This window comes from Syzygium oleosum, unplaced genomic scaffold (genome assembly GCF_021117445.2).
Source record: "Syzygium oleosum isolate NSW1041296 unplaced genomic scaffold, Sole_v2.1 Sole_v2.35, whole genome shotgun sequence".
Lineage (NCBI taxonomy): Eukaryota > Viridiplantae > Streptophyta > Magnoliopsida > Myrtales > Myrtaceae > Syzygium > Syzygium oleosum.
The window spans coordinates 685,315-712,476 of record NW_026607519.1 but is presented as its reverse complement, the minus strand read 5'-3'; the positions used below and the strand labels follow the sequence as shown (position 1 = coordinate 712,476).

Below are 27,162 nucleotides of genomic sequence, written 5' to 3'. Positions count from 1 at the left end.
ACATAATCTAATGGTTCATGTGTATTGAGGTCACACCAGCCGAGTATACGTAACAATTATTTCGAACGATTTGATGGGTCCACTCTTAACATATATAGACAACAATAATGTGCAAGGATTGACCTTACCAAAAAAAAATAATGTGCAAGGATTGACTCTTGGGGCATTGGAGAAACTAGAAAGGAACTGATCGTAAGGGGCAAGTCTTTATCTTTAGGGTTTGGACCCACTCTATAGTTATTAGTATAGGCAGCAAGCAACGGAAATGAGAAAAAAATTAAAGAAAATTTTGGGTAAGTAACGAGGAAGAAAACACTTTTGTGAAGAAAGCAAATCCCTAGTATCTAGCGAAGAACACTTTTATTTTTGTCAAAGCCCTTTAGTTGTCTTTATTACGCTTTCGGTTGCTCAGTTTTATTCTATCTTTGCTCATTTTACTACTGTCAAAGATTTAATCGCAAATGTGAACGTGCATACATGAGATGTGTTATGTCATGTCAAAAAGTTCGGTGACTCTGGACTTCGTGTAAGATTTAGTAGTCTGTAAAAACCTACAAGTAAATGTCATTGCATCGAAGGGGGGACTAGTTAAATTGAGATATGATCATATAAGTTTGAATGTATGCACAATTAGGTCTTTTTTTTCTTACATTCAAGTCGTTATACTTTCTTAAATTTATGCAATTAAGTTATTTGGTCATTGTGACGTAACAACGAGGTGGCAAAATATTTAGAACGAGAAAATAAGAAGAATTAAATAAAAAAGAAACATGAGATAGAGAAAGGGAGCAATATTTATCACGAGATATGTAGAGATGTCTATCAATTATGAGGATTAAACAAGGGTCTCTCTCTAAAAGGATATCGATTTCTCACGGTACTAGTAACCATAAGTGATTAAAAGAACTCGATTGCATGAATCGGAAGAATTAAAAGACTTGATTGGAAAAGTTAAAGAGCTAACTCGCAGATTCAACCAAACTAAAAGGATCAAATAAGCACTTCATATTATTAATATCTCAGTTTTCTTTAGCACCATCGCAACGCTACTTTGTCATAGCACTCATGCCCCCTAAATTAAATAAAAATGATATTCTATTTTTATGGCATGGACCCTTTCTAGGGATGCTATTTTCTTGCATGTAAAACCTGGTTTTTCTCTCTTCTTATTATCAACCCTACATTTTCTTGGATTACTCCTTCTGTCATGTCCCTTCAAATTGCTCGCATGCCCGTCCATAAGCACATGGAAATCTCATATCTTTAGTCCTGAAAACACAAACAGTTTCCAAGAGTTCTCTCTTTCTCTACATTTATGTCGACGGCTCTGCACGCACGCACGCACACGCCATCTTACCACACAATGAGGCCAGGAATCACGTTCACACACAACTGTCAACCGTCTTCCTCTGCTGCGACTTCATTATCTTTTTTCAACCAGAATCAATCTAAGTGGTTGCTTACATTCAATTCGGAACGTGTGGAAACAGATGAAACAGTATGAAACCCACAAAAAAGATTGAAATCCATCGTCCCCCTTTTGGTTCTGTTCGTAGACTATATTTATTCGGAGGTCAATAACTATTGAGCAGAACAGAGGATGAGTTGGTTGGTGTGATGAACCAGCATGTTTCATAACCGCGCTTTTGGTGGGCTTGTAGTCACATGCTGGCTATGGGGCATTGGCCAGTTTTAGCTAAATTTCATTGCTGTTCTTGGTGCACACGGAACATAATTTTTCTTATGAAGTTTCTAGATCAATTAATTAAGTACCGGCCCAAAAGCTTAAATTTCGGAATAGATTATCAGTGATATGCAAAAATTTTGACGTCCGTCCTCTCTTCACGTGTAAATTGGGTTGAACAGCAAGGAATAAGCCATATCGGAATTCAAACCATCACAAATTACTCCAATAGAAAAATATCGGAAGCTGCCTTTGATGTTATTTTGAGAAATTTCAGTTCAAAAGCTTATCAAACATTTATATGATCCCTCAAACAACGGTAGCTTCAACCAGAGAAGGCCCAGAGAGAAGAAAAATTCGAGCAGAAGTCGAACGCTAGATTCATAGAATTGATCCCATCGTTGCACCAAACACGATGAAACACGAGAAGATGACTGAAGAAGAACACAAAGATTCAGCTAAACAGGGGGCAATTACTCGATGAAGACAGTGATTTTCTTAATATATACCAAAGTATTACATATGTATCACAAGAATCCAACTAATGTTTTCATGGTTTCTGCTTTTGAGTGTAAATATAATCGAGGTGAGCAGCGAGAGTCCTCCTCGTCAAGCACTCCTCCTCGCCAACTCCTTCGCAGCTCTCTTCAACCCCCTCAACGTGTTCCGCCTCGACCCTCTGAAAACAAGAAAAGAAGGAACAAGAAAACCAAAAATGAACATCACTCGGTTCATACGTTCCTTTCAATTCTCATATGAAAGCTTCTGGACAAAACCAACTAACCTCGTGGTGAGATGTCATGGGGTTTTCTTGAGGAAAGGCTGATCCGGGTCGCCCCCCGAAGGCTTTAGTTGAGCAGAGGAGGAGAGACATCATCAAGAACAGAGCAACCATCTTGGCCATGTTTAATTTCTGGGAGTTGGATGCTTTTACTTTTAATTTTGGGCAAGAGCTGAGAGAATCACAGAAGCGAACTATGCATGTGGGGGGTATTTATAGGCCAAAGAAGAGGGAGCAAAGACAAATGGTTTATGGGTGTGAAATCAAGACAACCAGGGAAGATACTTGTTGGCTCGAAAAGAAAAATAATGGCTGATTTAGGACGACCACAGGAATTTAATCAAGAAGAACCAAACCCAAAAAGGGCTTGTCCATCAGTTGCCCATGTAAGACGGCACGAGAGTTTGTTCTGCTTGTAACTTTAGAGAGAGAGAGAGAGAGAGAGAGAGAGAGAGAGAGAGAGAGAGAGATTATTCTACAAAAGAGAATTAGTGCTTGATGTTATGTTGGGATTGTGCATTTTCCACCAAATGTATGTTGGGAGAGGCGCAATAAGAGACAACAGACATCATGTGAACTGGTCTTCCATTTTGGGGGTTCTTATATTTTTGTGGTTATTAGCTTTGAATCATAGAGAACGCACATAATTATGGGGAAAGAATGTCACACAGAGGTTTGACCACATGTTCAAAGGTTAATCAATTACTAGAACGACTAGGCAAATTTAGGACCCGGCAAAGCGTCACATCCCAACTTTTCCGTTGGTCATTGAGAACCTCCCTAGCTCTAAGGCAAAGGCATTCTAATCACTTGATCTTTGGTTATTAGACTCGAGATCACTTGACAATCAACAGTTGCGACCCGGCAAATACTCCTCTAGTTAGCGCTTTTGTAAATTTTGCGGGTTAGCAATCAAATTTATAACTTCTACATGCTAAAGCGTGGTTTGAGAGATCAGTATGTCCCATGCTAAAAGAATATGATGGCAATATATTAAGTTTGTAGAGAGTAACTAGATGCATCCGAACCCATAGTTAGTTGGGCGTCAAAAACTATTAACTCAGGTATTGAAGGCCACCAGTCCCTTTTTTTTTGGTCGAAAAAGGCCACCAGTTCAAAATTCACAAAATGCGTGCGAACTGCTATGGGTCATGCTCACCTGCACAAATCAAAGACCTGGACGCAACTAGTTAGCTAGACTTAAAGGGTGTTAAATGAGCCTCCAAACAATCGAGCCTTCGTATTTGCATCCTCTTCTTATGTTAAAAAGAACTCGACGAATATGCGAGCGGATAGCACACAGGAAAAACGACAAGCTGACTTGTAAGTTTATTCCGAATTGACCTGAGGAGACTTGCCACCTTCTAGTGCTGAGTGACAGTGATGATGGCAGAATGGTGAAACTTTTATCTAGTTCAAATTCTCTTCTGTAAGGATACTTCTGTACCAAGACAAATTACGTCGACTTGGAGAGTCAACTTTACATTTTTCTTCTTTCTTGTAAGCATCCGGAATAACATAGTGATTGCAGTGTGTCCTTTTCTACCTTAGTGCCCTTTCCTTTCACACTAGTGCATTGTCAACTTACTTTACATCTTTCTAGAAATCCGTAAGAATTCAATACTCTGTTTATGTGTGTGTACATATATAAAACATGAAAACATACAGAGCATAAAGCAAACATTAATGAAATTAATGGAGTAAAACCCATGTACCATGAGAAAGATGCCGACTTGAAAAAGCTACACCTGACAAAGAATTCAGAAAGTATGATCGTAAGTTCCAATTTCAAGAAAAGCAACTCTCTTAGACGTTGTCCCCGCGGTCTCCCACCCTCGTAATATTACTGTGACGCTATAGACAGCTCGTCTCGCCATGACCTTCTCTAGCACGAGGGCACCATTATGATATCATATATTCTACGAGGTCCAACACAAAATGTAATAAGGAAAATGACATAAAGGATCAATAAACTTTGGTTCATTGTACAATGTGATCCATACGCTTTTAATTTGTTCAATGTAGATAAATGTTCAATATAGTCCTTTCCTTTATTCAAACAACAAATCAGAATTTATTTGATGTCGTAAATTATTATTTGCGAAGTTGGATTTTTTAAAAACGATGAGTCGATATGTTCATCATTTTATCTATTTACTTTAGAAAAGGAAAAAAAATTAGGGCGTTAAAATGCCCATCATTATTTGATGACATGGACTATTGTATTTTGCATTGAGATGAATATTACATGTAATTTTTTTGTTTACCATTCAAACTTAACGGATTGAAAACCACATTAGTAAAATTCATTTAACTTGAAGTAATGGAAGGACAAGATTGAACATTTTTATATAGTTTATAGACTAGATTAAACATTTACCAATACTTCAGGGATCTCATTGAACAAATTAAGAGTTTGGGGACATTGCACATTGAATCAAAGTTCATGAACCAATTGTGTTATTTTCCCAATATAAAAAAATGTACATGCCAATTTAGGTTTTATATTAGTGACATGTTGATATTTTGGATTTATTGAGTGAAATTTTGTGATTCCGAAAGACATAAAGGGTTAACTATAACATAAGAGGGAATCGATAGTCAATTTTATTTTATTTAAAGAAAGATAATAATGATATCATGTTAAATGCAATTAGAAAAATGGGTGGCCGTGCTGTTTGCTGCTCTCTTATTTATTTATTTTTTGGGTAATATGTTGCTCATTACTCGAGCAGTAAAAATTACAAAATAGTGTCGACTGTATCCACAACCTGTAGACTCTAACGTACATGTTAATCGGTCGACTCTCTAGTCAAGCGCAATCAACTCGCTTCTATTAGATTATGAACTACAAATAAGCTAAGACCTAGACAACAAGAAGACCCAATAATGAAGCCATCAGATGGAAACCAAGTTTTGCTCGATTGAGGAGAAGCACAGGATGTAATCGTCAGAACGTGCTGTCGACGATCTCGGATTTTATAACCGTCTATAGATAAGCATTGCTAGACAATAAAAGTCATTTAGGCTCCGTTTATTTTCCGGAAATAAATAATTTGAAAAATATTTTTCAAAAAATGATTTTTTATATCGCATACAAATGAACGAACGAAAAATAGTTCCAGCATCCACGAAAATATTTTTTATTGGCTAATTATTTCATGCGATGCAAGCAATTTTTTAGAAAAATATTTTCATAATCACTTATTTTTCGCGAAACAAACAGAGTCCTAGGGCATGTTTGATTTCTTAGTCACTATTTATGTAACTACCAATTGTAGGTACAAATACCTAAATTGTAATCTTGCAAATGATCGATCAAAGAACACACGCTGCTCACCTTTACTTTCAGCTTATCATTACATTTCCAATACATTTACATTGTTGACAACGATTGTTCTCGGTATTCGTACATTTAGATTTCTTGCCTTTTACATCTCCTGTTTATTAATCAATAGAGTACCCTTCACAACCTTTATCGGGCTATATCCAATCAATCCATACTTTGAAAGGTATTTTTCCCTTTCCGATGAAACAATTATATTGAACATGATTGTGAGATTTTTTTTTTTTGTCTGTCTGCGAGAGTTTATTTGATAAGCTTAAATCGGGCTTCAAACTCAAAAGTGGGAGAGGCCATTGCGCACCTAGGACCAAGGCGGACACTAGCTACTAACTGTCTGTCAACAAAAGCGTCGGTCTTGGAGCATATCTCCCAGCAAGCTTTATTATGGTTTGGGAAAATGACACAAACAGTTCCTGAACTTTGGCCCAATGTGTAATGTGGTCCTTGAACTTTTAATTCGTTCAATATAGTCCTTAAACTTTAACCCAATATACAATGTGGTACCTGAACTTTTAATTTATTTAGTATCATCCCTGAATTTTTTATACATGTTTAATTTAGTTCATGAACTATATGAAAATGTTCGATGTAGTCTTTTCATGAATTCAAATTCAGAAACTACATTAAATATTTTCATGTAATTCATAGACTATATTGAACATGTACCAAAAGTACAAGGACTACATTGAACATTAGACTAAAGTTGAGAGACTACATTGAATAAATTAAAAATTTATAAATCATATTGTACATTAAGTTAAAGTTTAGGGATTATTTGTATCATCATCCTTTAGGTTTTGATATAACAGGCCACTCCTCTGCCAAAGGGGGATCGCCCTAGGCCTTTAGTCAATGGCAACTATTGCCACGTATCCGGTCTCATCAAAATGTATCCCAGCCCAGTAGACTCTACTGACACCATCCTCTGTACAGTAGTTGCTCCATCTACTCTGCATGCCAACCCGTTGACAGATCACGCGTTGACTAAAGGTTGATCCGTGGGATACAAGGCACGAAACAGATTTAAGGCCTCAAATATAGGTTCTACTAGCAAAGACCAGTCTTTTGACACCTATGTTACCACCCGAATCTGTCAGATCAATTTTTAATCCAAGCATTCCCACGCAACAAAAATTAGGTTAAACAGATGTCAGATAAGAAAGTAATTGCCAGTCTAATTTCGGTCAAACCTTTTGATACTCGAAGAAAGGCCCTAAAGCGCAAAATCGTTTCTAGAGGTCTCAGAATCAAAGCAAAGTTTTTGGTTCCCTAAGTTATGGCGAATGATGATTTTTGAAAATGATAAGTCACTGAAGCACAGCGGCCGATTCATAGACCCAAAGCCTTAGGCCCCAATATTGATTGAAATCTTGGCTCTGTAATTTGGCGATTTCACCTAGCAAGATTTGGCTTGTGCAAAAGATATCGATCAAAGCATTCCCACGACGCAGAAATCACTTGAGTCCAACTTTGCATGGAATACAAAAAAGGCCTGAAAAGAGCAAGCGTCGAGTGAAGGCGCACACGCTTCGAGATGAAGTGAGCAAACCCATCTGGAGGCGGATGTTGAGTCTATGTTTTATCCTTTTGCTCTTAAATTGAGTTCCGTTCTCACATTGCTCTTGCTTTCGTGTGTTTTTCTGTCTGTGTAGGTACCGAAACTCTTACGTTTTGAAAGTAAGTCTTGACTCCCTTATTTTCAATTTCAAACAAAAATGCATGCTAGGACTGTCATAATATATATTTAGAATCATAGAATCAACAACATAGCGTTATGCTATATGTATGAGTAGTTGAAAAACCTCTTAGGCTGTTGCAAGGTCGAAATAAAATCTCGAAAGCTTAGGATATGTCATCATACTGTTTGTTTGAATAGTTGAAAAATGCATGTTCTTAGAGAACCCATTTATGGCTCTAATGAAAATACGCTAGAATGCGTGTTGTTGTTATTTTTTATATACAAATTGTGTAGTTTGGAGGGGATATAAGGTTGTAGATATATTGCATTGATGCATTAGAGTACCCGTTTATCTAATAGCCAACTCATAGGCCATATACTGGAGATTGGGTTCGAGCATAGGATAGGCTATGACAATAAGGCCAAAAGTCGAAATTGCTATCGCTATTCAAATCCATGAACTAGGCTTGTGCATGCCATTATTCATTTCATGATTTTAATTCGAAAAATGATTGTCTTAACTTGGCCAAAAGGAACGGATGCATTGCTACATAAACGTCACCATGTCCAAGTAAAGCGGTTAATCAAATGAATGACGGCTTAGATAGTGTAGCCTTCACATCACATCTTATTGTCGTATCTTGTATCCGATTTGCCATGTCTTGTCACATGTGACTATTGCCAAATCACGTTATCTTGTTGTCATGTCTTGCATCTAATTTAACATGTCATATTACATGCGACTACTGCCTTGTCATCTCATCTCATTACCATATATTGCATCCAATGTGCCATATCATGTTGCATGTGATTCAATTTCCATTCCATGTAATATTTACTACATCATTTCATCTCACTACCATGTCTTGCATATGATTTTCCATGTCATGCTGCATGTGGCTATTGCAACGTCATGTCTTCTCACCATTATGTCTTGCATTTGATATGTCATGTCATGCTCTAGTTGATTATCGCCATGTATTTCATTTGATTCGTCTGTCATGCAGTATGTGATTATTGCCATGTCATTTCGCCCTTATGTCTTCCATCTAATTTGTCATGCCATATTTTATGTGATTATTATTACCTTGTCATGTCATTTAATTGCCATGTCATGCTGCATGTTGTTATTGCCATGTCTTGTCACTTCATCGTTATGTCTTTCATCCAACTTGCCAAGTCATGTCACTTGTGATTGTTGCATCTGGTTTGTCATTTCTCGCCGTATGTGATTATTGTTATGTCATGTCATTCTTGCATGCCATGATTGAACTTTGCATCTTAATTGACATCTAAATACACGGTTTCGACTCACAAATGGAGTCACACCATCACACAAAATAAAATGGCCTCGTTTATCATTTTTCAATAAGTGTATAGGCGACATTTCAAGATTTTAAACAAAAAATTGATTAATGAATGCTTTAGGACTTAATCAAAAATAAGATTGCAGTATTGAAAGGGCTTCATGGATGCTAACCTATGCATGCCTAACAGAACCCCTGGACTTAAGATCTCAGGCTTTCATTTGACCTACTCCTTCACAAGTGCACCAAGGTAGTTAACTTTACCGATACTATTCGGGCTATATGGGTATCCAATCGACCTAAGTTTACCTAAATTGATTGGTGATGACTCTAATATGTTATTTTTTATGTAGCTAGCAAGGATCACCTAGAGGGGGGTGAATAGGTGATCTTAAACAATTTTGATCAATTTATAACGGAAAGGATTGATCACAGTTGAGTCTGAATAAAATTCAAATTCAAAACAGTTTATATAGACAGTGCTCTTGATGTACAGTATGTAAAGTAAGAGATAAGGGATAGAAAAACTGCACACAAGTTTATAGTGGTTCGGCTTATAGCAAGCCCACGTCCACTCTCCCACGTTGACAGCCTACTCGCTGGATTTCACTATGTAATCAAGAGGAATTACAGATTCTGAGTGACAGCACTCTTGTGTATGATAGGATTCTCTATCTCACACAATCACTCTTACAAAGTATCCCTCAAGATCTTAATATTTAGCTCAAGAAAGACAAGAGAAAGGATCGGAGTATGCTCAGACTTTGGACTTTTGATTCTCGATTTCGTACATTGCCTTCTGCTCCTCGTAGATCTCCTTTTATACTCCTTCACTCCCAAACTAGCCGTTGGACAGTTTTCAGAGGATCATCTTCCAATCTTCATCTTGGACAGATTTGTATAAAATGGATTGAGTAGCCGTTGGTTGATAAAATCTGAATCCCGCTAATTCTGGTCGCCCATACAATCAGAATCTTGATTTCCATAAGTAGAGTTTTATCCGTTGTAATGTATACTTGTCATAATGTTTGATTGTCAATCAATTATAGCTTTAGATTGAGACAATCAAAACTTTCCTTTTGTAAAATACATGCCAGATCACTGGCTGTTGTGTTTCATTTTGAATGAGTTTTGCTTCTGCGTCTGAAAAACTTCTGCGTCTGCGTCTGAAGAATTTCTGATTCTTGCTTTACATTCAGAACCTGAGTCAGCGTAGGTCTTCAGTAAAATTTGAGTCCTTCAAAATTAGAATCTGAATGACTTTTATGGTAAAGTCAGAACTTCTCATTTCTGAGTCTGAACTTTTAGTTCTGAGAACTTGTAAAGTCTAATATTTCCTTCTGAACTTCCAGAATATATTAACCTGGAATGGAATGCATGTCAGATTCACAAGATAAACATAGAAAGTTTTGTCAGCTTCAAAATTCATTAGGAGTTTTCCTCAACAATTTTAGTTCACAACCATATGTTGATTCTGTAGATTACCCGAATCTAGGATTTGGTAAGTCCTAGGGATCCGGCACTACTATCTAGTGAACCCCGATATGCAAGATTCGAGGTGCTACATTTTCACCCTTGAAAAAACAGAATTTAATGTTTCCACTGCACAAACATTTTCATTCTTGAAAAGTACATAGAAGATGCAGCTCGATCAATGGACTGTTCAACATTGCTAAATAAGACTCAACTGCGCTCCAGCCAGATTAACCAAATATTTATGCATTTTAGGATAAAGCATCGTTGCTCCAACTCAGGAGAATGTTGATGCTTCCCGGAAAAACGCCATTCTGCAACATTAGAACATGAAAGATGAGTAGTGTGAATGACATAGGCATCGCAAACCACGCACAGGATGCAAAGGGACACTGCCAAAATAGACGGTAAGTCGTTTTGGGGTCAATCCGACACACGGGACATGTCCTCGATCCCCGGAATCTTATGATGGATGTTAGAGCGTGTCGATGTAGAGTTGCTTAGGCATTTCCAAAGGAAAACTTTGATTTTTGGAATCAGTTTGGCCTTCCAGAATGCCAATCAGCAGGATGCCGGGAGTATCTGGACTAAGTGGAAGATGAGGCTTGTTTGTGCAAACAAGGAGTGGCAGAGAAAGTTACACGCAGAATTAACTGGATACTGCTCAAACCTTTTAGGAGACTAAGTTAAAGTATCCTGACTAGCATGATATGAGAGAGGTTGGGACTCTACGCAGGAGTCGGATCAAATCACATAGGTCTTGATTTGAAATAACTTCGACATTCCATGACCTCTCGGTGGTATTATTGTGTTAGAAACATGTCTGATATTGTTTGGGACCATCTCGGTGGCATTAATGGTTTTCCCAGTCACAACCACGGATCAAATCAAAACTCAATATTTTTGCCGTCGGCAACTACCCATTGGCCACCTTGTAGAATGACGCTTTTTATTCGCATCAAGTCCTTCCGTACTTGTGAACCAGACAAGTATTTGCAAAAAAGAATGTCCAGTGAAGATACATTTTGCGGGTCTTGTCTGCCCCTAGTTTTGATTCGTTAGTGCACGCCATCCTTGTTTGGCAAACAAAGACTGATCAAATTCATGCATCCGGCATATACCTAAACCTCCCCTTAATTTCTGGTCTGTGATTGTGCTCCACCGAATAAAATGAATCCGATCGCTATGGTCATCATTACCCCACCCAAATTTTGTAGTAACTCTCCAAGCTTGTGCCACTGATTCAATAAGGAATAGCTTGTGCCACTGATTTAATGAGAATCAACTTGCTTGCAGGCGTCAGGTAGTGGCCCATCCAGGATTGAACCCGACAGCAAGTGTTATCAGTAAGTTATCGGCCCCATGTTGCGTGATGACCTTTCCATTATGGTAGCCCAAAACATCTGTCGTATAGTCCCAGATCACAACAATTTCACGGCCCCAAATTCGACAAGTATTAGGTACTGACAGGTGACAACTACTCGCACAGCTCCAATTCCACGCCATTCGAGTAATAGACCGCCTTATGAACCAGTTGGGAAAACCACAGAACAATGATTAAAACCATTCCGAAAGAAAAAACCAATTCCGGTTGTGTCATCTAGAAGGTCTTGTAGCTATTGAACTGTCGATGCACGCCCACAACCCTGACAGTTCCAAGTGAGGCTTCTCATGGCGACTAAGGGATCGTTGCTGGGGCCACCCCCTCGCCCTAGATTTTTTAGTATGATACAAAAAAGGACACAAGTTGAACGATTCTATGGTGAGTAGTGAACACAGTATACCTGAGGATTAGGGGGTGGAGATGTTGATGCCTCAGGATATTCTGTTGCATCTCGGCTCGATGACATTTGGGACACCTCTGAATAGTAAAAGCACTGCTACTTTTTGCACTCGACATGGAAGAGACAATGCCAAGCTTCTTCGCAATAATGTGAGCGAAACCTCGCAGCTTTGATGCTGGCATTTCAACTTGGTGCCCCCTTCCCCCAACCTGTGTAGTTGTGTTTGTGGCAAACGGGAGTGCAACTTGAGCTGCGGATGAAACCATAACCCCCAAGTTTGTACATCCTTCACAAAATGTAAAGCCATTTCCCCGCATACCTTTGACTAAAGTTGTATCCGCTTAAGGCAAATAGCTTTAGGGGGTACGTTGCCGACAAACCGGCTACCAAGCAGTGTTCGTAGCACAGGCCAGCAACGCACAATGGCAAGCCTTCCATGTTGTCACCCCAGGCGCGAGAGGCTACTTATATGCCTACCCGGCAATAGCCAGCCAAATCTAACGTAAAGTCTACCTTCCCCACTCAAGATCCTCCTAAGTTCCCTCCCATTGTTTTTCTTCCTTTGAGAGAGGGAATACGGAGAGAACTTATAGAGAGATATCTTCACCATACTCGAGAGTTCATTCATTTGTCTCTCCTTGAGCTTTTTAAGAACCTGCTCATGTCCATGGCAAATAGCTTTTAGATGATTAACTTTTAGCGTATATTTTATAAAGCAACTTAGTTATAAAAAAAAAAAGGCAACAACTAGGCAAGCATCGGCAGAGAGGGCAAGGACATTGGGTGAGCTTCGGCAACAACCACAGGCAAGCATCAATGTTAACCAAAAGTGACCGTGGGCTAGGCGACTTTGGTCGATGCTCAACTGGTCAACCCTCAGTGACCAGATCTCTGCTGATCGTCCCTCGTCGCACCAGATCTCAACCTCAAATGGTTGACCCTCGACGACCAAATTTTGCTTTTATTGAGCCTCGTCACACCACATCTCCGCTAATCAAGCCTCGGCTAGTTGACCCTAGTCGCACCAGATCTCGACCATGCAGTACCCAGAGGGGCATTTGGTGGTAAAGTGAAATTTTAGTAAATTTTTAAGAGCAATATAGGCAACGACAATTCATTAATCCTTAGAGAGGGTTTTTTGCTATAAAGTCAGCCTCCTTAGGCTTTAGACTTTGTCAATGCTAGCTTTCATTCAAAATAATCACAAAAAAAAAATATTTTCCAACGCCCCAACTTTAATTCAAGGGAATATATGAGATTTTAGAGACCCAAAAGTTCAAAGCTGCGCCAAATGTAGAAACACCTTTGAAGCCACAAGCAACAACTTCAGGTGAAAATTACCAAAATAGTCATAAACCTATTATAATTGTACCAATTTAGTCATAAACTTTTTGCATTTGTGTCAATTCAGTCCATCTAGCCAATTTTGACCAGCTGGCACTGACGTGGACGCGAGCCAACACCAGCTGTCCGATCAATGCTGACATGGCAATTTTTTAATTTTTTTCAAATTTATTTAATTATGACTTTTTTATTTTCTTTTACTTTTCCTTATTTTTTTTTCTTTTCTTTGCCTTTTTTACCTCCCTTCATCTTCAACCTCCAGCTGGTGACCGGCCAGAGGCGGGGGCGGGGGGAGGCCGACCTCGCTCGCCCTTGGCAAGGCTTGACATCGCCCAGCCACTAGCGAGGCTCATACTTGCTGGCAACAGCGAGGATAAGCCTCGCCCTGGTTGGGCGAGGTCGAGCCTCGCTAGCAACTGGCGAGGTCGGCCTCGCTCGCCTCTGGCGAGGCTCAACCTTGCCGTCACTAGGTGAGGTTGAACTCGCCCAGCCACTGGCGAGGTTGAACTTGCCCAGCCACTGGCGAGGTTGGCCTCGCCAGCGATGGTGAGGACAAGCCTCGCCAGATCAACGTTGGCCGATCGGCGTCCACGTCAGCACCGATTGGCCAAAATTGGCCGGATGAACAGAATTGACACAAATGTAAAAGGTTTAAGACTGAATTGGCATAAAAAAAAAGATTTAGGATTGAATTGACACGATTGCAATAAATTTAGGACCATTCTAGCAATTTTCCACTTAAGGTTGGAGCTAGTTCACGGTTGAACTAAAAGATAATGTTGGGTCATGTCCTAATTGACTGGGTTGTTGATGAGAAGCCCACAATCAAAAGCTTCATTCTATCCGACAGGCAAAGGGGTCAGCCCAACTCCGGATTGGAAGTTGCTCTCCACACTGAGAAGGTAAATAACGATAGGGGTGAGCACCGGTTTGGGGCCAACCCTGGACCAACCTTGGACCAGCCCAACCCGGCCGGTCTTGCTCCGGTTCCCAAGGGGACTAGGTTAGTCCTTGGTCCTAGGACCCCTGGATCCTGCACTGTGCGGGTTGGTCCTTGAACCTGGGAGTTTAGGATTGATCTAACCTAGACCAACCTTATATATATTATATATTATATTATATGCTTTTGTCTATTCTAAATCTTAGCGCCTCCTCCTCTGTTCTCTTCTTTTTTATGTAGTTCAGTTTGCCATGTAAATCAGAAAGTAGAAAGAAACCGAACCCTAATTCGACCAAAAAAAAAATAGAAACCCTCTTCGCTCGCCTCGGCCTCTCGCCTTGCTCAACTCGCGTGTTGTTTTTTTAGGAACGGACATGACATGAAGTCGTATAATTAATCGCCTATATTATGTATTTTGCTCTTCTTATGGTTTAATTGTATTTCACGTGTTTGTCTTCATGGTTTGTTGCTTTTAGCAAGTGTGACATTATGTTGTTACCCTATCTTATATTCATGTTTATTATGTACTGTTGTTCATAGTTTGGTTGATCAATATCGCATTGTTGATGGATATGTAATTTGAAATAGTGTATTTGTCATTATAAAGAATACAAAAAATGAAACCAAAAAAAAAAATAATCGTTTGGTCCCGGGTTGACTCTAGAACCAGACCGGACCCATTGGGTCTGTCCAGTCCTCGGTCCAGGCTCAATAAGGTCAGTCCTTAATCTCAAAAATTGAGGACCAACACTATGCGAATTAGTCCTTGGGGTAGGTGTTGGACCGGCCCAACCCGGACCATGCTCACTCCTAAATAACGAGGTTCAAGTTTCTTGCCAGCGTGGTGTCGGAACCAGTTTTCAATTTAACTATTTGGAGCGTGTACAACCACCTCCTATTCGAAATCAATTTTCCTCACCTAGCACCACCGCGCATCCGACTTGGTCATAAGAGACGGGGATCAATCCCCCGGAAAAGTAGGAAAAAAGTTTCACCGACCAGCCAAATCCGTCATTTTATCCTTCAAAGCACATTCAATTAGCACACGGAGAGAACTCCTTGGTTGGCAATTTTCCCTTTTTTCTGGATGGCAACTTGATGAAATGACTAGGTCAATCCATAGATTGGACTCATATTTTAATGAAGAGCAAATTTCCGAACGCGACGAGATAACATATGTCAAGTACAACTTGAATATTTTAGAGATATCTGAACACGATACAATACGATTAACTTGAGTTGACATAAACCGTTGTATTTCGCCCATTTTTTAATCTAAGTCACTGTGTAATTACATTGAACCATTTGATTGAAGACATGAAAGGACAATAATAACCGTCGCGAATATATGATAATAGCACACTAATTACCTCGGATTCCAGAGATCTCCATAAAACTTAAGATAAGTCGAAGGAGGACATGATACAAGCGGCTGCCTCGCAACTGTGTAATTTTTTTCCCTTTTCCTTTGGTTTTGTTTGTTGACGTTTAGGCCAATGAAGCTTCAATTGAACGTTACATCAGCTCCACATATCTGCCAGACCGACTAAGATTGCCACACAAATTTACCAACGAGCTACAGTGTATCGATCATTAATAGATTTGATGTTCAACGCATTTATAATCCTCGTTCAATAATCTCAAAGAAAGTGAATGAAGTTTACGCATAAATTTTTAGGATGATTCATCCACGTAATGATCATTCCGATGAATCCATACATAACAGTATGAATTAAATACTTGAACATCACCAACATTATATTTTAGTTAGGTTTGCACGTGGATGATGTCCGACTAGGAATAGAGGAAAATATAGTCCATCTAAGTTATCTCATGTGTATGGATACTCCAAACCCAATTCCACGGTCCCTTCTGCTACAACTGGATCATATAGACAACATTGGAAAGTTTCTCAAGTCCGAAGATCGTCTACAGTAAAACACGTACATAGCATAGTAGAGGTTCTCCATTCAGCTCCAGAATCATCCTCATATTAAGCCTAATCCCCAACCAAGTTGTGCTAAAAATTTTCACTTAAGTGATAAAAAGAGACGCAATTTTCTCCTTGAGGCATTGTCTACGTTATTAACAGCAATTTATGATCACCAGTAGATGATTCACAGAACAAGAAATCTCTTAAACAAGATAATAAAACCTGAACAGGCTTTTTCAGTCAGTCAGGTTTGCATGAACCACGAACTAGAGCTGATAACACCTATGCAACTCAGGAAATGTATCGGTGATTTGCCATGGATACAGTGGTTTGCATTTCTCCTGGGTCTTTAATTTTAAGAGTGGACTTCTGCAGATGACCTAAGTCTCTGCCCATACAATCTTGGCCTCTCTTTCAGATAATGTCTTTACAGCTATTTGAACAATGTCCCAATGTTATTAGGCCTTCAATTAACTTTTTTTTATTTTCATATGACCAAAGTTTGGCAAACAACCACCCACCTGGGTGGCGCTGCCGGAGCGCGCACTCTTCCTCTCGCAAAAGGTTGAATGTTCGAATCCCGGGTGCCGCAGGGTGACTTAACCGGTGCACGTGTGTGGTGGCTAGCACGTGTCGCCCCCAGGGTTTACCTCCCGGCTGTCGGCCGTGCGGGGGTTCCCTGGGTCACCAAAAAAAAAAAAAGTTTGGCAAACAAACGATGGGAACGATGGGCAAGTTGCACTGAATTGCAGCAAATGGACTTGGGACATTCCATACACAATGATAGATTTCAGACGTGAATTTATGTACAAACATCAGTTTCCAGAGCCTTAATTAGACTGAGAAAACCATAACTGAAGTATTTGACGATAGAACAGGCAACTTGAAAGAAATGTACGGACATAAGCATCTTGGAAGTGTACAATTGTATAATCATACCTCATCGATGTCATCAACATTGAGCCAATCATTTGATTCCTTAATCTCCAGATCACGATCAGTCACCTTCTCAGATTTACCACCTTTCTTACCACCAGGATTCACCTCTTTGCTAGAGTCATCAGAACTTCCACCAAGCTGAACCCAGTCTCTCGAATCTTTTGTGGACGAATCAGACCCATAGGCAACTTTCTTATAAGTTGCGGGCATGTCTCCATCATCATCCTCAAGATCACTAAATGATACGTCCTCGTCATTCTCTATATGGATGGTGGTTCCTCTGACATCAGCTCCTTCCAAAGTCTCCTCCTCCCTCAACCAATCATCAGCATCATCTTCAGACTTATCGTCCAAGACCCTTGAAGAGGATCCAGAATGTGAATGCTGATACTCTTTCTGATCCATTGTTTTTTCCTCGACAACAGATTTGTCAACAATTTGTATTTCAGTGGTCTCCACTGGATGTTTCTCCGTCTCAGTGACAGCCACTGCTGCGGGTTCAGCTGCTCCAGCAACAGATACTTGAGAAGGTGTATATTCAAATTGAGCACTTGAAGGTACGGATAAATGTTCTTCATGTGATGAATCCCCCGAGTCTGTTCTTAGATCCCTTCCAGACCAGTCTGATTCAACTTTTGCCTTGCCCCGGATCTGTAATTCCTGCATCAGCATCGCTCTTGCTTCCACTATCTGCAACCAAGGAAGGTGACACACGGCATCTCACACTCAATAGGAAAAAATAAGACCGATGGCAATAATTTGCATAACTGAAATCTCATGAAAAACAAAATTTCTATAAGAAGTTTCTTTTCTTCTAGGACAAATAAGAGTGAGATTAAAGCACTCAAAATGGAGAAATCAACAAAAGTGCACTTGAACCGACAAGAATGCTCGACAGTCCGCACCTATGGTTCAATGGTGCATATTGGATGGCCTGCGTCTTACCTGGTCCATGAGGTTAGTTGGGTGATTTCGAATTACATTTGAACATTGTTCATATATAACGTTTAAACAATGTTCAAATGTTAATTGTTAGTGGGGTAATTTCATATGCCGATATTCATACGTGTTTTAACAATTTTGAGTGGTTAATGCAAAAAGGTATCACACAATTAACGCAAAAAGAAAAGCCAGTCGAAACACCCGCTTGTTTTTAGCAAAAGTCAGCTAGCAACTTGCTCTTTCTGCAAAAGTATCAAATCCAAGTATATGCATACAGCTGGAGAAAGTCACATCTCTTGCACGAAATTTCCATATTGTCATAGTTATTTGATCAACAGGCATTTTGTTAAACAAAAGATGTACACAATGTCGTAGAACTTTTCCTGCCACATCCCACTAAGCCTTTAAAGAATATAACTTGCGTAATAAAAAACAAGAATGAAAGTACAAAAAGGACATCAATGCTGTAGCTCAGTGGAGAACTAGCATGTCAAAATAACTAATTCTGGCTGGAAGACTATATGAAGGGTAACATCTGAAATTAAAGGAATTGAGGTCAAAAATATATGAACTATCTGTATATTTAAGTTAAAACACATTTCATCTCACAACACTTTTATTCTTCCAAAATTACCCGTCATGATATAATATGAAAAGACTAACAATTAAATTCCATCCACCACCCAAGCACCACCCACTTGCTCCACTCAAAAAATTAACAATCCTTCACCAATTTTCTCCCCTCAAAGAATAACTGCCCTTTTTCTTTTCTAAGGTAACTCTCAATCTCTTTTTTTCTTACATATCTATTCAACTTTGCAAACAGGCATAGCGCATGCTCAACACTAGTGACTTATATTAGTTGTCATCATTTGACGTGGATTAGCTACTAGGACCAGGATGACATGCAATTTCATGGCTACCTGATCCATGAAGCATCAAATGCACCTAAAATAAATAGACATTGTTGTAATGTCAATGAACACTTTGATCACATTTATCATGTAATAGAGAAACTATATATATATATATATATATATATATATATATATATATATATATATATATATATATATATAATAATTTGGGATCTATAATGCAATACAGCATCGCAACCATTACATAAAAGTGGTGGGACATTGCCCTAAGAAAGCCAGATCATGATTGGAAATATATATGCGCTCACAAAAGGCAACCTCTGTAGCCGAGTGGGTGACCCATTTCCACAACAGATCATGCATAACTCACTTTCTTCATAAGAGAGAACCATAACCATCAATCAATAAGTATTATGTACTTCACAAAATACTTTAATGCGTGAAACTACTCACTTGTGGTGTTGAAAGTAGTTCAGCTTCTTGTTTGTTGAGTCTGGGATGCAAAAGAACAAAGTAAATCTTCCAGAAACAACCGTCGCTCATGTATTCTGAGCAGAGTTCCATCCTAAGAGCAGCTAATCTTGGAGCAAGCCGTTCAATAGCTAAAGCATGCTCTTCTTGCGCATCAGACAGTTCGAATTCTACAGAAGCAATTTAGGTAGTTCCATTAATGCAGAACTCCTAAAGATAAGCTTCTTTGAAAAAAAATCTAATCCGAACAGAGAGAATAACATATTTAACTGGTATACACCAAGCATATAAAATTATAAACCAAATCAATTATTCTAGGAAGACTGTGCTTGTGTATGTGACATAGAGAGAGAGAGAGAGAGAGAGAGAGAGAGAGAGAGATAGAGAAGGAGAATTTCCCGTGGACTCTGCCTATGTAAATCAAACTAGTTATTGTTAAAGATATGTGGCTACATCAACAATACTATAGAATGTTATGTCCATCATAAGTAAAGAGGGCCAAGGAGGCTACTGATTCCAAACTATCAATCTACAATCAAGCTTCAACATGACTATATGCAGTAATTACAAATCTGGCAAAAGAATGAAGATCAAAACAAGCCCAGCAGACTGAAATAACTCACAACTGCGACCAAGATAACGCCACAATATGATATGTATAATGAAAATTAAAATCAGACTGAAAATAATGGTTTACCCCATTACTTGCCACGTGTTTGTGTCTCCTCAAGCCTACCTCAATTGATTATAGCCAAAGCAAGAAAAAAGTTAACCGAGTTCTCATGATTACTCACAAAGTAAAATGATGCTCGTCCATCCTCCAACGGAAGGCTTCTACAACTTAAAATTGTACTGATTTAAACAAACACTTCAAAAACACAAATTTGAAAATCTTGTAAAACTACTTTCATCTGGATTACTCCCAAGGAAGGAGTTAAAGCAGTTAGTGCATGCATTACTAACGCATGCTACCGTTGACATCAATCATCATCCACTACTAGCTGAATGGGTTGTCAAAGAAGATTGGGCTACAAAACGATAGGAAACCGTTTCCATTATAATCCTCTGCGACTTCCAGTACTCTTTCCTGGTGTCAAGCGATAGAAAGTGATCTTTTGAAAACACAGATGTTCTTTTTCTTACTCTGAAGAACAAAGTGCTGTCGACCGACCCTACAATGTTCTATAGTCCAGTCATAGCCCAACTCATCATAGTCATGAAAACAAACTCAGTATCCACTACCTTTTCACTAACAAAATGTGATAAAATCGCCAGAAACATAAACTCCAGCAAAAACCCACAAATAAAGATAAAGCCAATGCGACCAATTTAACTGACAACACAGTCAAACACCTAAATCAAACTCCACTAAATCGAAGATTTGAATTGAAAGCACGTTGTACCCACCAAACAGCAATACAACACTGATGCAGGAACGACTGATTCCGTGACCCACAATAACAAATTAACTCCATAGAATCGAAAAGCAACTATACCATCAGAATAACCATCTTCATGGTTCGGTAGAGGGAAATCAAGCCAGGTCTCGGGATGCATTGCGATGTTCCTCGCGAAAGCTAAGACCTCCTCCGTCACTCCAACCGCATTTCCCACCAAATCCTTATCCACCGAATCCCCCTCCGGCCCGAGCTGCAGGAAATTGGAAGCGATCTTAGTGAACTCCCACACGGTCTTGTTGCTCGACAATTTGGAGATCCCGCTCCTGAACCTGCCGCCAATCTCCGCGAAATCGCTTCGTATCCCGGCGATCAGCGCCTCATCGTCGGGATCCTCCTGATCGGACGGCTCCCGAGGCGGAGCCGGCCCACCGGGCGGCGGCGGCGGCGGCGGCGGAGTGGAGCTCCGATCGGGATCTGCGGTCCGCCGCGCCGGGGAAGGCGGGGAAGGATCCGGCGGGGGCGCGAGGAAGGAGGCGACGCCCCAGAGCTGCCGGGTCAGGGTCTTCTTGAGCTCCGAGAGGTCTTCCTTGACCCCCCTAGGGGACTCGCCGGACGGGGAGGGCGGCGAACCCGACGGCGGCTCGGCGGCCGATTTCGGCAGGGGAGAGGGATCGGGCCCGGCGGCGCGAGGGCTCCGATCGTCGTCGCCCTCGTCGTCGCCGTCGTCGAGCTTGAGGGAGTTGGCGATGGATCTAGCCAGCCACGACATGGTCGCCGAGTCGGGGGCGGCGATTCGGCGGCGGCGGCGAGTCCGACGGCGACGGCGGCGGCGGCGGCGGCGATCGAGTTGGGGGCGCTTCGGTGGTTTCACCGAGTCACGAACTCAGCAAAGCAATCATGACTTTTGCGGGGTTTCGTTCAGCTTTGGGGTTCGACATCGGACGCGTAATATCGTAATAGTTTCCTTTCGAAACGACGCCGTTTTTACGGGGCGTGATTTTTCTGTTGCCGATTTCGTGCGTCGTTCGTATCCGGAGGAGGTTGCGAGGATAGAATCAATATCCATGTCCAGCGGTATGAAAATTCATTATCTATTTTCAAATTATTTATCGGGAAAAAGCCACAAGAAAAAAAAACTCAAAACTAAACCCACGTCGACGCATTTATCCTGAACGGTTTTTTTGTGATATCAAAAATCATAAACTATACCCACTGTAATACATTTATTCTGAACTTTTTTCTTGCGATATAAAAAGGCCCAAACTATCTATGTAACACATTTGCCCTCCGTTAATATTCAGTTAGATAACTTTTCAATCAAAATACTGTTGTTTTTATTTCACTTAAATTGTGTGAATATTGTTTGCTTTTTGGCGTCCACGTAGGTAGATTTTAAACGGTTCTGCATTACACAGCTACAACGTTAAGATGATTGGCGTCACAAAAAATAATTTATGATAAATATGTCACAGCAATCATAAGCGAGGTTTTTTTGTGATTTTTATCCTTATTTATTGGGAAAAGTGTCAAAAAAGTCCTAAACCTTTTGAATTGGCGCCAATTTAATCTTAAACCTTTTTTTGTATCAATTCAGTCCTAAACCTTTTGCATTTGTGCCGATTTAGTCCTAAACATTTTTTTGGTCCCAATTCAGTCCTAAACTTTTTGTATTTGTGCAAATTCAGTCCTAAATTTTTTGTCTTTGTGTCAATTCAGTCCTTTCGGCCAATTTTGAGCTAATTTTGTTGACGGCCAAAGGCCAGAGGCCGACGAGGCTCGCCCTCACTGGATGGCTGCGAGGTCGCCTCGCCGGCCACTGGCGAGGCTCGCTGTCGCCAAATGGCCCGAGGGCGGCCTCACGCTTGGCGAGCGAGGCTCAAGCCTTCGCCGAAGGCCGTGCCAAAGGCCTTCGACCTCGCAGCCTCCGGCGAGGTCGTGCCTCGCCTAGACATGGCGAGGCTCACCTTTGCCATCGCTGGCAAGGGCGAGCCTCGCTAATGGCTAGTCGTCGGTTCGGCGACCGACTGGAGGAAGGAGGGAGGGGAGGGAAAAAAAAAGAAAAAATAAATAAATAAAAATTCAAAAAAATATTAAAATATTATTAAAAGTTGTCCACGTCAATGCCGGTGACCGGTTACCGGCCGGTTGGCGTCTACGTCAGCAAAATCCGACCAAAATTGATCGAAAGGACTGAATTGGCATAAAGACAAAAGATTTAGGAATAAATTGGCACTAATGCAAAAAGTTTAGGACAGAATTGGCATAAGAAAAAAGTTTAGGAATAAATTGGCATCAATACAAAAATTTTAGGATTAAATTGGCGCCAAAAAAAAAGGTTTAAGACTAAATTGACATCAATATCAAAGGTTTAGGACTTTTTGGCCTAATTCCCTAAAAAACCCCCAACTTTAGGTTCAAATCCAAATCTACCCCAAACTCTTTTTTGTCCCTTAAAAAACCACAAACTTCTAATGAGTTCCCAAACCTACCCCATCGTTAGGTTTCCGTCCAATGTACACGTTAAAGTCCACGTACCTGTCTAACTTTCTTATTCGTTTTTTTCCTTTTCATTTTCTCTCCCCCCACCCTCGCCCAAGTTCCACATCATTGACTGTTGGAACTCTCCATCTTCTCTCTCTCTCCATCGAACCCAAAGCAAAGGTTAGCAGAAAATTTTCATTTTCTTCTTCAGCATCCGGAGGACCATGAGTCCACAAATCGTATGGTGGTCCGCACCCTGTACAAGGCCCTCATGGCAGGTTGATGCTAGCGAAGGACTCGAGGACACTCGACTTGTCGGAAGACCGGTTGCCGACGATGACGATGCTGGGAGTCTGGATTCCCTCCTCCATGACCAAAAGGTGTGGAAGCTTGTCGAGCAAGGGCAGATCTGGGTGTTGTAGGGGAGAGAGAGAGAGCTCATGACACACAGAGAAGACCAAATGAAATTACCTGCTTGCGTTCTCGGGACCTCGTCGACAATCCTCCTCTGCTTCTGCTGCGTGGCCTTATCCACCGGCTCCTCCACGGCCCTCCTCTTCCCTCTCCCGACCATCAATCTCCCCACAATTCCGCCATTGTTGTTACTAACGCCGTCGCCCACGCCCACGCCCACCGTCCCCCCCACCTGAATCAAATGCCCGTTCAAATCCCCCGCCGCGTCCCCGCAGTAACCCCCTGCTCCCCCACCACCACCACCACCACCAATCCTCACGTCCTCTTCCCTCACAGCCTCGTTCTTCATCAGGAAATCATCTAGAGTCAGCTCCTCCTCTAACATGCCGCTTGCCCGGTCGCTCCCCGCCACGATCTCTTTCCACACCTCATCCACCGTCGTCCCGACTCTGGCGCCGCCCCCGCCCGGCAGTGACACCCCGCCGTGGTTGAATAGCGAGGGGTCGGCAGTGGCGGGACTGTCGTCGGAGTAGATGTTCTTGAGGAGGTAGTCCATGGTGACAGCGCCGGAGCTATCGGCGGCGGCGGCGGCGTGGCTGCCGTTGTGGTGGTCCTGGAGATCGGAGATCAGAGCGGAGAGGGAGGATGATATAGACGACTGGAGCTGCAGATCCCGATTCGCTCTCGACGACGTCGTTGGGGTCATCACCTTCGACGTCGTTAATGTGGGACAGAGAGAAAGAGAGTGACAAAGAGCGAGAATTATGAAAAAGGTGGACTTGGGAGATAGTGAGGAGAGAGAAAAAGTCAAATAAAAGAAGACAGATTGACACGTGGCACAACAGTGGACTTAACGATGTAGATCGGATGGAAATGTAACGGAGGGCAGATTTGGGAATCCATACAAAGTTGGTGGTTTTTTATGTAGCAAAAAAAAGTTTGGGGCAGATTTGGGTCTAGACTTAAAGTTTAGGATTTTTTAGGGAATTAGGCCCTTTTTTTATACTTTTCCCCTTATTTATCTGTCTAATATATCCACCATTTAACGGTGATAACACCAATCTTGCATAAAGCCCAACAACAGTCAAAAGTGAGCCCATTGACCTGGCTCGCTAGTAAGGCCAATGAAATGAGGAAGGCTGGTTCATGAACCAAAGGCCCAGAAACAAAGTAAGTATAAATAAGCCCAGATACAACCATCTGAGCTATTAAATTTTCGCACGCGTTTTGCCGTTACTCTATTACTATCGTTCGTCATTCTTAGGCTCGTGCTCCTCCTCCTCGTCCTCCCTAGGGGACTTTCTGGCTTGTGATGTGCAGGGCACATGGAGCTACGAGCTTGTTGAACTTGGGATCCACACGAGGAAGGTAGCGTGTTAAAAAGTTGGCCCATCTATGGGAACATAAGAAACATCATGTCCCTTCAATCTCTAAGGCTGCGTTTGGTCGTCCGAATTTCTAGTCATGATAGGATTGGATAGTAAAGGATACGATATGAAATTCAATAGATTTGTTATATCCTATCTACTGTTTGATGAGTCGCAACGATAAAGTCGGATATTTTCACATCTTACCATGTCCATTATTTGCTATAAACGTTATATTAATGTAAATGAACATAAAAACTGGACGAACGGAGATAATAAAAATCTCTCGCAGCACTCTCACATACTTTATTTTTATTTACTTATTTTTTTATTTATTTTCTTTTTTTATTTCTCTTTTCCCCTTCCATCATCATTCTCTAATAAAATTTTATTAAACAGTAAACTATACTAATATACCTAAAATATGTAATAAATATAAATACTAAATGTATTTATTTATATATATATGAGATTAATATCATAAGATAGAAAGAAATTTGAATATATAAATAAAAATAAGAATAAATAACAATGAAATTATTGTTATTTTTTTGTTATTTTGAATTTTTTTATATTAAACTTTAAATATGATTTACATTCAAATATTATTTTAAATTTGTTAATTTAACAAGTTTGTTATTCGAGAAAAATAACTTTTTATATTATAGATATTAGAAATCCTATCCATATTTATTTCATCTCCCCCAAGGGATAATTTTATCCGAGCTATATCCCTCTCTTATATCCGACTTTATCCTGTCTTCAGCAAGCACCAAACACGAGATAAGATAAAATTTATTATATTCTGAATTTTATCCCGACTATCAAATGTAGCATAAGTGTCGAGTGAGAAACTCGCAAGAATCCATTGCTAGGGCTAGGAGAACTAGGAACGCACGTGACCCGTCTACCTCGCATCGCAGTTGCCAATTTTGGATCCTCTAAGGGAGGAAGAGGGTGAGCCAAAACCAGATGCCTGAGAGTCAAGTACCTCTAGTTGTCGGAAGTTAGAGGGGAGAAATGAAAAGTACTGCCGAGCAGGAACTAGCCCAATAACTTCTGAGATCTTTGGTGCCCTTATGCCAAAGATGGACCACATGAATCTGATTATCTTTCATGTGGCAGAGAAAAGACGAGCCTCCTGCTGATGAGGAAGTTAACTCTTTGAGGGTGCAAGAGAAAGCTTTAGGCCTCACACCACAATTTAAAGGGGGAGAATAGGTTATTTTTAAATAAAATTTATAACTTTCTGTGGAATGGTTGCAAGGATACTTCAATAGAAGCAGAAACGATTAAATTGGTAATTTATGCTTCTATCAAATACGTAGAAGAATGATTTAAAGAGATAAGAGACTTTGCAGGCAATTATACAAATTTTTGACTTATAACCAAGCCTACATCCACTCTTATGAACTAATAACCGAGAATCAAGTTGAATCCACTTTAGGAAGTTACAGATAGTAGCAGGTGCTACTTGTATTTGAAGCTAGCGGATATCTCTACTAAAACACAATCACCTCTATTACTCTTAAGCTCTTTGTTTACAGATTACAATACTCAAGAACCATTTGAGAGAGAGAGAGAGAGAGAGAGAGATAGAGTCATAGTCGATGGCCAGCGTTGCACAAGTGACTATCACACGTCAATGACCGATGATGTCTCGACCAGATTTGCATAGGTGAAGATGATGTGGACAACTCAGTCATCTAAGAGGGAGAGGGAAATCTCAACCATTCTATGACGTGGGTCTGACGTGAATCCCACGAAATCTAACTGTTCACATGTATCGAACAGATGCACTAATAACTTCTTGAGAGAGAGGGGCGACTAGAGATTTTGCCTCCTTCTTTTAGCCTCCGAAGCTTCTAATACATCTTCTTTTGGACTCATCAAAGGGCGATTGCAATTAAAAGAAGAAAGATCATTTTATTCTTTTCCACAGAAGAAAGAGTTATTTAAGATTCCATTAACCATATCTCAACCTTCAAGGAAGACAAAAA

General features: G+C 40.5%; 3 protein-coding genes across 3 annotated transcripts; all 3 read right to left on the bottom strand.

Annotated features, from left to right (window-relative positions):
* Positions 1–2,163: 2,163 nt before the first annotated feature.
* Positions 2,164–2,759, bottom strand: LOC115676919 (phytosulfokines 3-like). Its single transcript, XM_030599954.2, has 2 exons — positions 2,469–2,759; positions 2,164–2,363 (listed from the first exon to the last, which is right to left on the bottom strand). Exons 1-2 carry the CDS (start codon positions 2,586–2,588, stop codon positions 2,235–2,237), a joined length of 249 nt encoding a protein of 82 aa, XP_030455814.1. The 5' UTR covers positions 2,589–2,759; the 3' UTR covers positions 2,164–2,234.
* A 14,257-nt stretch (positions 2,760–17,016) lies between these two features.
* LOC115676887 (uncharacterized) lies at positions 17,017–21,821 on the bottom strand. Its single transcript, XM_030599914.2, has 3 exons — positions 20,997–21,821; positions 19,483–19,670; positions 17,017–17,899 (listed from the first exon to the last, which is right to left on the bottom strand). The coding sequence occupies exons 1-3, from the start codon at positions 21,667–21,669 to the stop codon at positions 17,204–17,206; spliced, it is 1,557 nt and encodes a 518-aa protein (XP_030455774.1). The 5' UTR covers positions 21,670–21,821; the 3' UTR covers positions 17,017–17,203.
* Positions 21,822–23,650: 1,829 nt separating this feature from the next.
* Positions 23,651–24,501, bottom strand: LOC115676837 (G-box-binding factor 4-like). The gene is made up of 2 exons (XM_030599846.2): positions 23,853–24,501; positions 23,651–23,790 (listed from the first exon to the last, which is right to left on the bottom strand). The coding sequence occupies exons 1-2, from the start codon at positions 24,499–24,501 to the stop codon at positions 23,651–23,653; spliced, it is 789 nt and encodes a 262-aa protein (XP_030455706.2).
* Between the last annotated feature and the right edge of the window lie 2,661 nt (positions 24,502–27,162).